General features: G+C 45.1%; 1 protein-coding gene across 11 annotated transcripts in view; it reads right to left on the bottom strand.

Moving 5' to 3' along the window:
* The window catches only part of LOC122618539 (RNA-binding protein Musashi homolog Rbp6), a 178,461-nt gene that overhangs the window by 21,460 nt on the left and 141,389 nt on the right, over positions 1 to 15,612 (bottom strand). For all 11 annotated transcript variants that reach the window (XM_043795047.1, XM_043795048.1, XM_043795050.1 and 8 more), the window contains one exon: positions 4,139 to 4,187. In XM_043795047.1, the coding sequence (XP_043650982.1) occupies positions 4,139 to 4,187 (49 nt within the window). The remainder of the gene's footprint in view (positions 1 to 4,138; positions 4,188 to 15,612) is intronic.

Genomic DNA, 15,612 nt, shown 5'->3' with positions numbered 1-15,612 from the left:
CCGCCATTTTTACCTGTCGAAAATTTCCCGCAGGACGGAGCTGGAGCGATAGGAGCTGACGATGGTCTTGGCAACTGCAAAAATTGCACACTCATGCATGTTATTGCCAAGAAGCGGACACAGATATATGCTCTAGGCAAAAGAGGGGCTGGGTGGAGGGGCCTGAGGGGACTAGGACTAGGACCCAAAGCCAGCTGCTGTTATGACTGCGCTGCGCCGGCTTGCCAAAAAGAAAAATTACAAAATTTTCAATTTTAATATTAGTGGCGGCTGGCGACGCCAACTGCCAAGCCGGCCCCCAAAAGTTGCCCGATCCTCCGCACCAGCAAGAACACCCCCTCAACCCACCACCCACCAGCCACCACCCACCGAAACCACCCAACCTCCCACAATGGACTGCTTAGGCGCACGTTGGGCATGTCCTTGGCTTGCCAAATGAAATTCATAGCATAGTTTCGGTCGCAGCCCGGCTGCGCTGAACTCTGTATTTGTACAGGCGAGATTGCTTAAGGAGAACTTTAAAGATACTTTAAGGTTGTTCAGCTTAAATGCTGTAACTTAATAAGGTATATTACTAGTTTTTCCTATAGTAATTTGTTTATCTTTAAGGTCTTTTCGATGTGCGGGGTCATAATATGCTTCGAAAAACATATATTCATTGCATCACTTTTAATGACATGATGGAGTCTTTCTTTTTTTAATGTGGAAATTTTGAGCTACATGCTTTCATTTGAATTTAATGAAAAATGTAACATTTGTGTATTGAAATCTACGAGGTTCATGGTCCGAAAGTAGAGTACACCTCAGCGCATCTCCACTGTAATTGCAATTGCCCTCGCCCGCGTCGTTGTCATCCCAGTGGTTGTTATTGCTATTTGGGCCTGCCTATATTGTTTTATGGCATATTCATATATCGCTGCCTATAGCTTGTTATTTTTTATCCATATGAAACGGTTGTAGTTGTAGTTGTAGTTGTAGTTCTGGGCCAACTGCCACCGGTCTTGTTAGCAGCAAAAAGGGAAAAACGCCGCTGCAATTTTCAGTGACCAGGCTTGCGGATATATGGGTTTGTGAGTTTCGGTGCAAGTGTGAGTTCTGAGCCACCACGTTAGAATGTCTGTCTATTTGTCTATTTGTCTATCTGTCTGTATGTCCGCTCGTCCAAAGGTGTGTGTGTGTGTGTGTCGCTGGGCTGCACACATGATTTATGAATGAGTAACAAACTTGCTGCCGTGTAGCCGGAGCAACCAACGACGTCTTTTCCACTTTTCTTTCTTTTTTCTACTTTTTTTCCTTGCCCCTTCTTTATTATAGTTGGCGAGTGTGTGTGTGAGTGTGTTTGTGTGTACGTGGCAATTGCCACATACAAATACAGACATATATGGGGGGCTCTCGGATCGGATCGATAAAATGCAATTACAGGCATATCGCAAGTGCCAGTAGGCAACGGACTCCGACTCCTCATGGCAATAAGGTCGTACATCGTACATCGTCCGACTGTACAAAAAGTCGCCATCGATGTCCTCGTCCTGCCCCATCCTGCCATCCTGCCCCCCATCCTCCGACTCGTGCCCCATTCTCCTGGCTCGTGGCAATGAAGGCTCCTGCTACAACTAATACCCTTTGATTAACGACACACATTTTCTATTGACTTGCCCGCTGGTCGCCTGTGAAGTTGGGCAGTTGGCTTTTACCGCTCGCTACCAACGGCCAACGACCAACGGCCAACGAACAACGGCCAACAGCAGCAACGACAATAAAATCCTGCATATTTCATCCTGCGATCGATGCACGCAATTGTAATTTGCAAGGCTGACATATTCCGGCCAAAATGAATTGCTCGGCCAATGAGTCGTGGTCGTGTCACCGGCTAAACTGTCCAACCAATGCATTTTTAATTGGAAAATTGGCAAATCACAAAGTCGCTAAAGTAGGTGATTCGTGGAAATTCGCTCAAGTAGTTTCCCATGGTCTTTATGGTTTCTTGGTCAATGGGCTGAAGTTAATTGGGCTTTCGATTCCTGGCGCTTATGTCCTTGAATTGTTTATTGCCAATGAATGAATCATGCCCAATTATATTAATGTGTCCATGAATTCAAAATATCTACTTATACATTTACTTTAGCCGTTATAAAGAACATTTTTCAAAGTATCCATAACGTTTTAAAAGTGCCTGGTTTTATTGAATAGCTGGTGCTTACTTCACGTCTACTAATTCCATTAAACAATCTAAATTTAATAATAGCTTGAATCTTCAAATTCACTACTAATAAAGAGGAGATACTGTACTGTAGATTGTAAAAAGATGTGGAAATTGGTGAAAAATGCGTGTTACTCATTTTATATTGCTCATTATTGCCGCCTGGTCTCCGAATGCCTAAATCTTTGATGCGATGACTCGGCGGCCTTCGCATTATTTGTAAAATGGCTCATATTTGTTTTTATTGGCTGCCGACGCGGATGCTCGGCCATTTTTAAGCCTTCGCTTTTTTATGTATGTATGACTGCATCATCATGCAGTTTCAGCGTACTCCAGCGTCCAATTAAGCGAAATGTTCTGTGGGCCCACGGCTCTATCACCGCGGCCCCTGCCGACTTGCCACGCCCCCACCCGGGTGCACCCTCTCGACGCCCACTCTTTTTTGCGCTTATCTGCGCTGCGGCGCACAGAAGTATGCTACAATTTTTTACGGGCCGCGCACAAGCAAAAATCATGTTTTCTTATTCCCGTGTGCGTAATTTGAAGGGCGCAAAAGTTAACAATGTCCGGCGGTCGGCGGCGAGGGGGTGGGTGGCTGGATGGGGGGGTTAGAGAGGGTGGCGCGGGGCAAGTAGCGAAATGATTGTGCACCAACAACTATTGATGCATGCGGCTGTTCGTATCCGTGTGAGCTAATTACTTTTGAGCAGTGGCAAGGACCTCTGTGCAGCTGGATGTGGATGTGGAATGCGAGTGCGGTGGGCTCAGTGTGTGTTTTTGGTTTGTGCAAAATTGGGCACATCAATCTTAATGCGCCGTGTCTCAGGTTGTAGCCCGATTCCCGATAGGACTCCTCTTTGCTGCCAGAGGGACATGTCAATGGGATTGGAGACCCGGTCGCAATGCGAAATTCGGGGCGTCATTTAAAACTTTAATAGGCAAAATTGACAACGACAAGGCTACGAAGGACACAACAGGACCCAAAATGGACAGGCACTGCGGGAAAAGCCACAAAAATATGTCGCAGTAAAGGATCTGCTCAAGGATGAAATAAAATTGACCTAATTCGTATTTAGATGGATTTTACATGATTTAAAAATCTTTTAAAGATTCTATCATTAACACAACAGAAATGTGCTTGTTAACTGCAGATTTCTTTTGATATTGCTTAAAAGAGCAAGATGTATTTCTTAACTTAAAATGTCTTTCGTTCACATTATCACATTCATCAAATTAAAAAATGTACACGTTTAGTAGTTAAGAAGTACCCAAGAGGGTTAAAGTTGTTCCGGTTTCGGGGCTGACTTGTAATGACGCCCGACTTTTCTGACAGTGCAGGGCAAGCCGGACATTCTGACAGGCGCTCGGAATCCGGACGGACAGCTGGACAAACGCAATGGACGCAGTCGTGCGCTACAAGTTCGTGTAGCGGATGTACACTGGAGATTTAAGCCTTCTGCCGGCCAGCGCACCTCAGCTGCTGACCTCGCTCGCCTGCACCGCCCACTTGCCACCTATCTATGTATGAGCCACCCAGCACCCATCACCCACCGCCCACCGCCCACTGCCACCCACACGGCAACAACCATCCACTGGCGTAAGAGGATGGCCCGTCTCTTATGGCCCTTATATCCGGTTGCATTGGCAGGTAATCTTTTCGGGTCCTTCTACATCCTGTAGCCCGTCCATTTTAATGCCCCGACAACGTTTTAAAACTGTATTAGCCCTTTGCTTATGAGCATCCTGCCATGCATGATACATTGACATTGTGTGAGTGAGGTGAGGTGAGGCAGGGTATTCGAGTGTTTGAGTGTTCTGTGCATTTGCTAAGCTCCGCACTTCCGGCTCGTTACGGCACGGAAATGGGCCGCAAATGTTTTGCGGCATTGTTGCGCTCCGCCAGCGAAAGCGATATGGATAGCGATAAGAAGGACTCACCTCTGTGCCGATTGGTCTGCTTATCGAACATCAACATTGCATCCTCGATCTGAAAAGAGCGAAATGAAAGGTGTAGATTCGTTAGACAAGTTGAAAATATAGCAGATTGATTTATTTGTTCGAATGTTTTTGTATTATTAGTCTGTGCGGAATTTTAGATCTATTGTTTGCTCCCGAAACATTGAAAGTGGTATTGGTATGTTGGTAAGTACGAGAACACAAACATTTTTATAAGACTCCCTTTTGCAATGCTAGGATCTGGCCATTTTTCATTTCCCAGCCAGTTTGCCGCGACTTTGCTGCACTTGTTCGCTTCTTTGTTTCACTTGGTGCATAAGCATTCGAAGTTTGCCTCCTCGGTGCGGGCAACTCAATTAATGGCCTGAATAAATGTTCGCAGCAGACAAAACTGCTGCTAATTGCAAAGTGAGTGCGCACAATGGCCAACACACACACACACCCACACATAGACGCATACACTGAGAGTACTGACCCAACGCCCACCGCTTTGGAGGGGGCGCAAAAAACTTTTACCCATTATGGCGCAAAAGAACTTATAATGATAGTTGACTGTCAAACCAGCGCACTAACTAACTAACTAACTGCGCTGACTTTCCACTGGCTGACTGGCTCATTACAGACCCGCTAAATGGACATGGGGGAATGATGAACTGCCCAAGTGACTAACCGACTGACTGACTGGCTGAATGACTGATTGACCGACTGTCATTTGATATTTTAATTGAGACAGCCAATGAATGCACCGAATGTGCTGCTAAATTGGCCATCACAATCAGATTGCGGCTCAATTGCATTGGTCAACGGGAATTGTGCAGTTGTTAAATTGAGGCATTAATGATAGATGGCAGATATCAAATGAATTTTGAATTCAGACAACAGCATGAGATATTTATATTCATAATATATTATTGGGCCTTAATTAAGGTACTTATTGATACTGCCTAATTGGAATTTGTCTAATATGCTTGGTGCTTTCGCTTGCTTGTGTCCAAAGCTAAAACCAATGGCCAAATAGATGCCCAGTTAACATAGCAGATTAGATTGCCAATCACCCGTGCACTTGGTCCTTTGGAAATGTTCGCATTCTTCACTTGTCACCGTAAATTTGCCAAAGTCGGTCCAATTAGCATATGTAAGAAGTATTATGCTGAATATATTAAAGGTTGTGGCGGCAGTGCAGCTAGTAGTCTAGTAGGAGAAATAAACATTTTAAAGTGATTTGAATGTAATCGGGTTGGGACTCCCACCTCCATCCTGCCACAAGACAGATGTCTTGGTGAGGCGCCTCGTTTGCTTTGACTTCTTTGAATCCTTTGGCCCGAACCCAAGGGCCAGGACGTCTCGTGCGCCACTCAATATTATAATGTGACAACTTTGCCATTGTCTCGCTGCTCGCTGCTCGCTCGCCCAACTGCTAATTGCACACTTCTTGTCAAAGTTGCGATGCGGCCTTTAATGAGCTGCAAGCTGACCTCGGATGCCACCGACCTCCTCCCGTCTTGGCCAATCTTCTCCTGCCTGACTGCCCCACTGCCTGCTTATGGGCCATTGATTAAGCTTAATCAATGCGCTTAAGGCAACTCGCAACTCCTGTGCACTGTAATTAAAATGCAGCCGCGATGCCAGCGAAGGCGGCCTTATAAAAATTAATTAAGCTTGCGCCGCACTTTTCCGCCCACCACCCACCGCTGGAAAACTCTGCAGCTTCTGAGGCTGCACGGGAAAAAAGCGAGTTTTCATTGGATCTGAGTGCTTTGAATTCGATTTATTAACTTCCATGAAAACGGCTTTTATCGCATTTCAGTTTTGAATTAAAAGTTGATCAACACCAAGCTGCATAAAATAGTTTCTGAAATTTAATCACAGTGTTAAGATGCTTTTCAGTCGATAAGGGAACTGGTAAGTTCAGATGTTTTTAAGGAGTTGATATATAGATATTCATTTCCTACTCAGACTAAGCTTTGCATTAATATAAACTTTCCACTTTTTAAGTAAAACTCCTACTATATATTTTAACTTTCTATTATAGTTACCTACACCCGCAAACTGCTGCAAATTAAAACTTTCTGAATATGCAATGAAAAATCCAATACGATTATGATTTCTGACTTCAATAACACATTCTATTAACCGCACTTTTTCCGCGCAGTGTAGCTGTTGTTCGCGCCTCGCAATTCGCAGCTCTTCAAGTGCAGCCGCCGATGCAACCAGCTACAACATTGTTTTTCAATTAACAATCAACAACAATGCCGCAACACAATACAAACGAACGGCGAAGGTTACACGCGCCAAATGACACAAAAATTGCCAGCTCAGGTGCTGCAAGGATAAGGGGCGGTGTGCCACAGGACTGAGGATGGGGGCGTGGCAGGCAGGGCAGGGCAGACGGGGCAGCACAATTGCAATTGTTGTTGTTAATTAAGCGGGCAAAACTGGAAAAGCGAACACTGCGCTCGAATTGCGGCCTGTTGTTAATGTCCGCCCATCGATTGCCAAATGGCCAAATGGCAAAATGGCAAAATGGCCCCTCTGCCCCACCGATAGCTGTCATAATTACACTGCCCCTGGATCGGTGGCCAGCTCATTATGCCACCCATTTTCCGATTTCCCCGGTTTCCTCGTTTTTTCCACTCCCATTGCTCATCGGTCGACCGCAAACTTTAATTCTATTAGCAAACGTTAAATGAACAGCAACAAAAGGTGGGCGGTACTCGATGTATATGTATGTATGTAATGTGGGTTACAGTTGCCGCTGCAATAATAGCAAATCTCTACAGTTTGCCATAAAAATAGAAGATAATACAATATCCAAAGTATTTGCTCTATAAGAATCGTATTGTTTGCTCTGCGTTCTATTGGAAATTGAGAAATTTTAAGTTCCTGTACTAGGCTTCATTGATGATGTGTTTAAAATCAACCCTAGGGCGCCGAGATAATGGACTAACTTTAGCAATTAACTGAAGCCAAAAGTGCTATTATCTTGGCCGCAAATGTATGTAAATGTGTGCGCCACTAACAAGCAGGCGCGCGTAATTTTATTTAAATCTGAATTCATTAATTCGTCATAATCCCCAATCATTGCGCCGCCTGCCATCGCGGAGAACTTCAAAAAGCCATCAACGACAGACGTTGCTGCTGTACCGCCACTTCACTCCATTCCATTCCACTCCTCCCACCCCTCCCCTTTGAATCTCAACCGCCAACCGCCCACCACCCATCGAACCGCCCAAAAGCCGGGCCATTCATTTGGCTCATTTTGTGTACAAAAATGCTGCGCTCAGTGGAAACGGCGACGCTTCATTATCGTAATCGTTATATAAAACAGCGGGCAGACTACTGAAACTCAGACGATGACTACAGTGTCAGACATCTGTATATGTACGCGCCTGTGTGTATGTCTGTATGCATGTATTTTATGCGTTCTGTGGCACATTATGTGCTTACAGTGAGTCCTAGACGAGGCGACTGCCGTTGACATTAATGAATGTGGCCGACAAAGAGTGCTGCGGGTGATTTTTATTTGAGTTCCCGCCCCACGAGAATTAGGCAGTGACCAGGCGAAACAAAATAAAAATGTAAGTAAGCAGGCTGGAGACAGGAAAAGGTTAAAGTCATATTTCCACAGTTAGCGGAAACCATTATCTTCTCAGTTGGTTACACAATACACTTTTAATCAAGAGTCTGCAATGCTGTTACTCCTTTCGAGCTGTGAAGATGTATTGTTTTAATTTAAAGCTTTAACGTGAAGGATAAAGAAATAATGCTTGATTAGATGTTTGAATGGCACCATTACATGCAGCAACTGAAAATAAGCAGCTTAGGCGAGCTGTTTCCTTGAAATGTAGCTTAAAGTTTATAGTTCAGTTGGTGGGAGCGAAAAGTGCATAATGATTTGGGCTTATTGCGAAAGTTGCAGCCAAGAAGCGAAGGACTTGCGGTTATGCAAACAAACGTGTTTGTTAGCGAGTTCGTGGGACGCTCCACTTTGTCGGAATCCGGGAATGCACATTCTACGAGTATAGACACCCGTATATTAATGCCGGAACGGATGGATGAAGCTCTGAAGCCCGGCCACTCGTTAAATCGTCAGCAATTCCCACCCTTCTGCGTCCGTCTGCGAACCGCTTTATCCTGCCCATCGCCCATCGCCCAGCCAGGACGCCTTTGGTTTTGTTTCAAAGTCCCCGAAGTTCTAACTGGATAATTTGCAGTAATTCATCTTGCTGTCGGTTTTCTCGATTCTCCGTCGGACTTTTTTCCTTGGACTCGGGACTCGGATTCATGCCCGCTCCGTTTTTTGGGCTTCCCGCTTTTGTATGCCTGCTTGATTGCGACAATTTATACGGCGTCGGGCTTGTCAGGATTTGGTTTTTGGTGGCTGTGGCGGCTGCCTGGGAAATTGAAATGAAAAAGGACGATTCCCGGCAGCCGACGCTCTTCAAAAATGCCAGAATGAATGGCGCGAGAGCCGCACACTCCGTCGCTTTAAAGCTGCAACTGAATAGTCATACATCTAATGATAGTCTGTCCGCTGCACTCGCCAGTTACTTATTTTTCGTTTGTGCCACAGCGAAAAAAGCCCCAGCAGATATGCTCGTAGTTGGGGGCGAGTTGTGGAAAAAGTGAACTTTTCCGAGCTGGACGTGTGCGATGCGATGCGATGCTATGGGATGCGATGCTGGGAGTATCCCGGGGGTGGGACATCTTTCAAAAAACTTTCGCCGGGCGACAGCAAAAAAACAGCATCGAGTTCTTATGTACAATCCCCACCGATGTGCTTGTGTGCTGGTGTGTGTGACAGTGTGTGTGGGTATGTGTAAGCACATGACTGCGTGCGGTTGAAATATAGATAAACTTTTTTAAGCTCGTATTTATTACATATTTGGCTGTAAGTAGAATTTAAGTTGCTTTTTGCTACCGACACACGCTGCGTATGAGTAATGCCCAACACCAAACCACTCAATTCCTTTGCTAGCACACACTTTGTACACACAGCTGCGGTAAAAGTTATAGAACTGGATAGTAACTAGCAAAACGGAGAGTTGTCTTTCAGTTAGTATTATCTTAGGTGCGCTGAAAGGCTTTAAATCTTGTTTGAATTACTTCAACAGCACAAATTAAACCAAACAAGTCACTGCCCAATTTCAAAAATATACCGATTTAATTAACAATGTGACATGTTGTTTCTGGGGAAAACGCTATCATTTCAACCGCAACTGTGCCACACATACAACCTTGTGTTCAAACGATCTGTTTGTGGTAAACTTGCAATCAAAAACGCATCAATCGAGGCGATTGAGAGACAAAGGAGGGCAGGACGAAGCGCCTGGGAATGGTCGAGTGGCACATTAATGAGCCGCACTCGTGCGAGTGGGGCCCCGGATATATATTTCAATTAAAAAAGGATTCCATTTATAATCCGCAACTTGATTTGTTATGCCAAAGCAGCAGCGACGAGAGTGTGGCAAAACCGAAACCGAAACAGAAACGGCAACAGCAACCAAACCCCAACATTAGCTGCACGACTGGAACGCAAGTATGAATATTAAATTGCTGTGTAGAGAGTTGTGAAATCGGAGGGCGAGATGGGGCGAAAGATATAGATATAGATACAGAAGCAGAAACAGAAACAGCTGCAGATACGTGGATGCAGATAGAGGGAATGGCAAATGGCGAATGGCAAATGGCGAATGATGAAAAGCGGGTTTGCATAGCTGCTGCCTCGGGCTTAGTAGATCAACTATTAATGGAAAAAGGCAAATGAAATGGCTCAAAACCTAATGGCACGCACTATGACACCAGCTTACACTCGAGAAGGTCAGCACAAAGGTCAGGGCAGAGCACAAAAGAGTTGGGATTTACATAAACCCACGTTCTTTGTTAGCCGGCTCCCATATAATTTGATTGGATTGACCTGCTATCTAATATTTCAAATACTTCCCACATCATTACATCACAGCTCGGTGAGTGTTTTAAGCATTTCCAAATTAGTTTCGTGTCCGGGATTATCCCACTTATCAATTTGCTGGACAAGCAAAGTTTGCTTTTGCCTGGCCATGCCGAAAGATAAACTTGCATTTTAAGCGACGTCAATCTCCATTATAACCCTAATGAAAGCAGTTCTCGCACACAGACACAGTTTTCTTTTCGGCCACAGCCACAGCTTGTCATCACTTTTAATAAGCTGGCCGCAAAAACTTTGTCACTTTTTTTACTTTGCCTCCGAGTTCTTGAGCTCGGAGCTCTTCGTGTGAGCTACTAAAATTTAATTAATATCGATTTCGGATTTGAAAAGGTTCGCCAGCTCGACCCAAAGGCGCACACACACATTTTGCCATTTTGCGGCAGGCCAAACAACTTGAGCGGGTTATACACAAAAAAGGCAGCAGCACAAAAAATATATAAAAAAAAAAAAGAAATCAAAAGGAAGACGGCGGGTTAAGGGGGTCTATTGGGGCCATACAAAGATGTTACAGCTTAGGCAAGAACTTGCACTGAAGAACTTTTAATCTTTGCGAGCATAAGTAAGATATATGTACTCCTCCAACCAGTCTTATATATGTGCGTGTGTGTGCGAGTGTGTGTGTGTGCCATTCCAAGAATGGAAGCAGCTGCTCAATATTTTTGCAGAGACTTGCGAGTGGGATTGAGATTTCTAATGGGATTGGTTTTCTCAGCGAGAGGGTAGTTCACTCCCAGGGACCTTTCTTTCTATTCCAATCTGGCTTTTTTGGGCAGCAGTTAAAGTTGCTCCACGGCCATATAAAACAACTTGCGGAACAATTTTCGTTAATTAAAATATTTTCAATGTGTAGTTATATGCTTTTCTGGCTACTGAGTGCTGGTTTCTGTTCTGGCTCGGCTCCTGTGTTCTGGGCTCTGGGTTCTGGCTTCTGGGTTCTGGCTTCTGGGTTCTGGGTCTTTGGGAAGGTCCTGATGCTCCCTTTGCTCCTGGCTGGCTGGCTGGCTGGCCCGTCATCGCTGCTAAGGATGCTCGAATTACAAAGCAAATTATAATTTCATGAAAGTTAAACGAGCAACTCTCCACCGCTACTGCTACTGCTACTGCCCTGCTGTTCCCGAACCTGCTCCTGCCGAGGGTCACTGAGCTGCTGGCTGGCGGGGGGCGCGGAGGGTAAGTGGAGTAGGTGGGCTAAGTGGGGAAAGTGGGCAATGTGGGGAGCCTTGGCCACCCACTGCGCTCTCGAGTGCAAAGGTGGCCTGGTCGGCGAGCTGCGCCCGAGATTGGGAATTAAACATGCTGCCGGGGAGCGAGCAATGCAAAATACATAAGAATAAAAAGTGAATTGGGCAGGCTGGGAAAATAGGGGAAAATATCCAGTGCCAGCGTCAGCGCCCAGCGGAAGCCAAGAGCCAAGAGCCGGCAACAATAAAAAGCTTCTCTCTTGTATTTTTTCAGTATGTGCAAGTGCGAATTTATGTCTTCAATTATTCAACGCCTCATTTGTATGCCCCGCTTCCTCTCTCTCTCGCTTTCCCAGTCTCCCTCTCTCCCTCTCCCATTTGGACTGTGTATGTGTGTGTGCGGGCGGCATGCTAAAATGGCAGCGTGCATTTCCGTTTCCGGCCAGTGCATTGCATATGGCTGCACATGTGCCATGTCTTCTGCCTCCCTCCCCCTTCCCCCCTCTGCCAATTGAAATTTCAACTGGCGCAAAAGTAATTCAATTCAACGCCGAAATGCTGGACCCGAAAAAGCCAAGGATCCAGCCGGTCGTTATATAACTTTCGGGGGACTTTCGAGGCTGGGATCTCTGGGCCTTGGTCTTCGGTCTTCGGGGCGGAATCCACTTCGAGAGCCCGACGACAGCGGCAAGAACAAAGCATTTAAGAAGTTATTGTCATAAATGTTTGAGTTTGTTTGTTGTCGGCAGCACCCCCTGCCACGCCCCCTTCCCCCATATGACTCCGCCCATGGGCGGAGAGACACAACTTTTATTTAGCCATGTTGAATGCCACCGCCGGCAATTTGCAATTCTAATGTAATTTTTTCGCGAATCATAAGTTAGAGCCGCAATTCGGGTGAGGGGATTCACTTGAAAGTGTTCCACGGCTTAAGCCCTGACCAATTGTAAAGTTGCCCAAAATTGGGAGAGGGCGCCGCCTTTTCCTTTGCCTTTTCCTTAGCCTTTGCCTTTTCCTCGTTAGTTACGCGGCACAAATCGATCAGAGTGCAAACAAAAACGAAGAAAAACAAAGGCACCGAAAACCAGCGAAAATATGTTAATTTCGCTTCATGTTTATTGCCGAACGATGACGAAGAAAATTAATACAAAACCGTTGGGGGGAATTTCGGTTGTCCAAATACACGACAACTGAATGCTCTTTATAACTCAGTTTTCACATTTTAAAATCCTTGGCGGTTGGAAATCTTAAAATCATCCAATCAGAGAGCAAACATCAATGAATACGAAATCAGAGAAGCAAAGCAATTAAGTTCAGAATGCCGTGAAATGCATAAACAAAATCTCTGCTGATTTTGAGGGACTTTTTTTTAGCGTGTTGTGCCGTATCGTAAGGATTCGCTGAAGCCCTGCCATAATTACCAGCTTATGAGGAAAAAAGGGATTGCAAGGATACAGAAGGCAGCGAGCGGGAAGGACAAATAAATGCGAACTCAAACAATGCCAGCGCATTTACATTTGCATTATTTAGCATTTAAGCGTCACGCGTTGCGTAAACAAATTGTGCAAACAACAACAAGAAAAGGCAACACGAGCGCGAGTAATTCATTAAACAATTTGCTTTTTATATTCGGGATCGAATCAGTTGTTTTTGCCCATTTTCGTGGGCGGATTTTTTGGCTGAGGACGAGAGGACGAGCTTAGCTGAAGTGAAGCTGCAACTGAGACCGGGGATTTAGTTGGTCAGTTTTTAAAGCCACACACTCGAAGGGTTCGGTGCTCGGCGTGTATATCCTTTTTATACACACCAATGCACTTATTGGTTTACTTGTTTACATGGCAAGCTGCTCGTTTTCACACTCTTTCTTATTTGCTTTAACATTTTCGCATGCATATGCAAGCAGCCAGGACGAATTCGAGGACGAGGACGACGACGAGCACGAGGACGTGGCGGAGGACCTGGTCCTGGTCCTCGTCCTGGTCCTGGACCCAAGAGTGCAGCAGCAGCTTGTTGTTGCTCGTTGTCCTGCGGTGGCATTCTGTGCATGTATGGCATCTGTGCATATGTGTGTGTGCATGTGTGTGTGTGCGTGTGGGAGTCCGCTTTAAGTGCGCCTGTATGCGTGGCAGTTGTTTGCAATGTTTTTACATCGAATGTTGATTGTACAAAACCACTGAACAAGAAAAATTAATTATACAAAAACGTCACCGCCAAACAGCTACCGAAACTGTTGACCCAATGGTGCTGGCGGGGGCGACGGAAGGAGAAGGAATACACAAGAAAAAGTTGCCAACCATATTTGCAATATTTAATATCTTTCATTTACCTTCAAGCTTGTTGTAAGTACCTTAAAGTAAGGGAGAATCAATCAAAACTTTATATGTACCTTAATAAAAGGGTTTGCAATCGCAGTTATATATGAAGGAACAGAAAGTTTTATAATAATATGTTGCAAATTGTCAGACTTAAAAGCGATAGCACAACGGCAGTAAACTCTGAGACACCCTTTATTATATTGTTCCCCATCATGTTTGTTTAATTACATCTCACAGCCATTGGTTTTCCAGTGCAGCACGGTCAGGAGCTACGTTTGTAAGCTTTAAATGGCTGAACCCTTTTCGCCATGTGTAGAGAAAACCTTTGTTTTGATGCAATATTCGTTTTGCGGCTCCAGATAAAACGAATTTATGCCTAACCAGGAGACAGCCAGACATGCACATTGCTCCGTCCACAGCCCACACATATATTTCATTATATTTATTTATTATTTAACGTATTTCGCATTAGGCAGGCGGCAGGCGGCACAGGGCATTGTCCATTTGCCGGCCAGCAACCGCAATGTTTGAAACGAGTGTAATAAATCAGACCCAACTGGCAGGCGGACCAGGAGAAGAAGAGTTTAGAAGTGCAGCTGCTGCTGCTGCTGCTGCTTCTGCCGCTTTAGAATCAATTTATGCAAACGCCTCGCAATCAAATAATCCCTACGAATCGGTCGAAACAGCTTTTAAGCAAATTCCAAATCCTGTAGCATACTTTTAAGCGCTCGCCTAATGTGAGGGAGAGCCTGGTGGGTGGGTGGCTGGGCGTTTGGGCGTTTGGGTGGCCTGTGGGTGGTTGCGGGTGGATTTGGCATTGGCAAGTCAAAGACGTCGAATGCCGCGGGCTCTGTACGTGTTCAAGTGTGAAGCTGGCAGTGCCACGCCCCCGCAAAACGCCCCCAAATCGACGCTTACACTTATATTATGTACGAGCATTTCTTTTTTGTATAGCTGCTTTTTTCGCTATTTTTGTTTTGCACGGAAACTGCGTTTTTGCATTTTTTTATGGCATTGCATTTAGATGTTGTACTTGCGTTTTTGTGTGTCGCTGGGCGAGTCTGTGTCTGTGTGTGTGTGTGTGGGGAGCTTTTGTTGCGGTGCAGTGCAATTTTCTCAACCCAAACCCTCCCCTTTTGTGTGTGAATCAAGCAAGTTTTTATTTCAAGCAGCCAGCGGAAGTGTGGCCCTTGTTGTTGCTCAGCTAAGAAGTGGAAACAGCTAAAGAACGGGTTTGGGTGGAAAACTGACGGAAAATCCTGGCAAAAATGGGGTGGCAAACGGTAGCCGCATTCACAGTCGCAGTCGCTGTCGCAGTTGCAGTTGAAGTTGGCTTCTGTGCAACATTGTGGCACATGGCAAACTGATGACAACGACAATAACTGTAATGAAACCGAGATAAGCTCTGGCCACCCAGAGAATCCCAGGGAACTTGCGGTCCCGACCCAATGACGATGCTGCGGGGCTCCACTGTACCATCCACTGTACCATCACACCGAGACCGCTGGACCTCCGCTGACACAAGCAAATCGCATGCTCATTTGTTGTGCCATTGTTGCTGGTCGTCGGGCAAATTGTTGGAAATAGAGTTTTATGCCGGACCAGAGGCGATTATCGCGGTCACGGATTACAGAGTGCAAGGAGCATTATAAATGGAGCTTAGGGTTAGCTTACGCAGCGGGCAAAATGGATCCTCATTTCAGAGGAGGAAAGCCAGCGGATGGGGGTTTTTGCTATTTTAAATTGCAAACAACGTTTAGTTACTTAAATCAGAGTTAAAGCAGAGGAGAGGATTTTGTAAAATATGTAAATTTACATATCAACAATGAATGTGGCAACTCAACTTGTAAAATTCATTTAAAATGAGAAAAATATGGAATAAACACTTGTTATGCCATTGACATGTCTAAAATACATTGTGAGACACTTAAAATTTTAAATGGACGATATGTACTGCTTGTTGTTTTATAAATTATTTAAACGCCATTAATG

The sequence above is a fragment of the Drosophila teissieri genome, chromosome 3L (assembly GCF_016746235.2).
Source record: "Drosophila teissieri strain GT53w chromosome 3L, Prin_Dtei_1.1, whole genome shotgun sequence".
Taxonomy (NCBI): Eukaryota; Metazoa; Arthropoda; class Insecta; order Diptera; family Drosophilidae; genus Drosophila; species Drosophila teissieri.
This window is presented reverse-complemented; position numbering and strand designations above follow the sequence as displayed.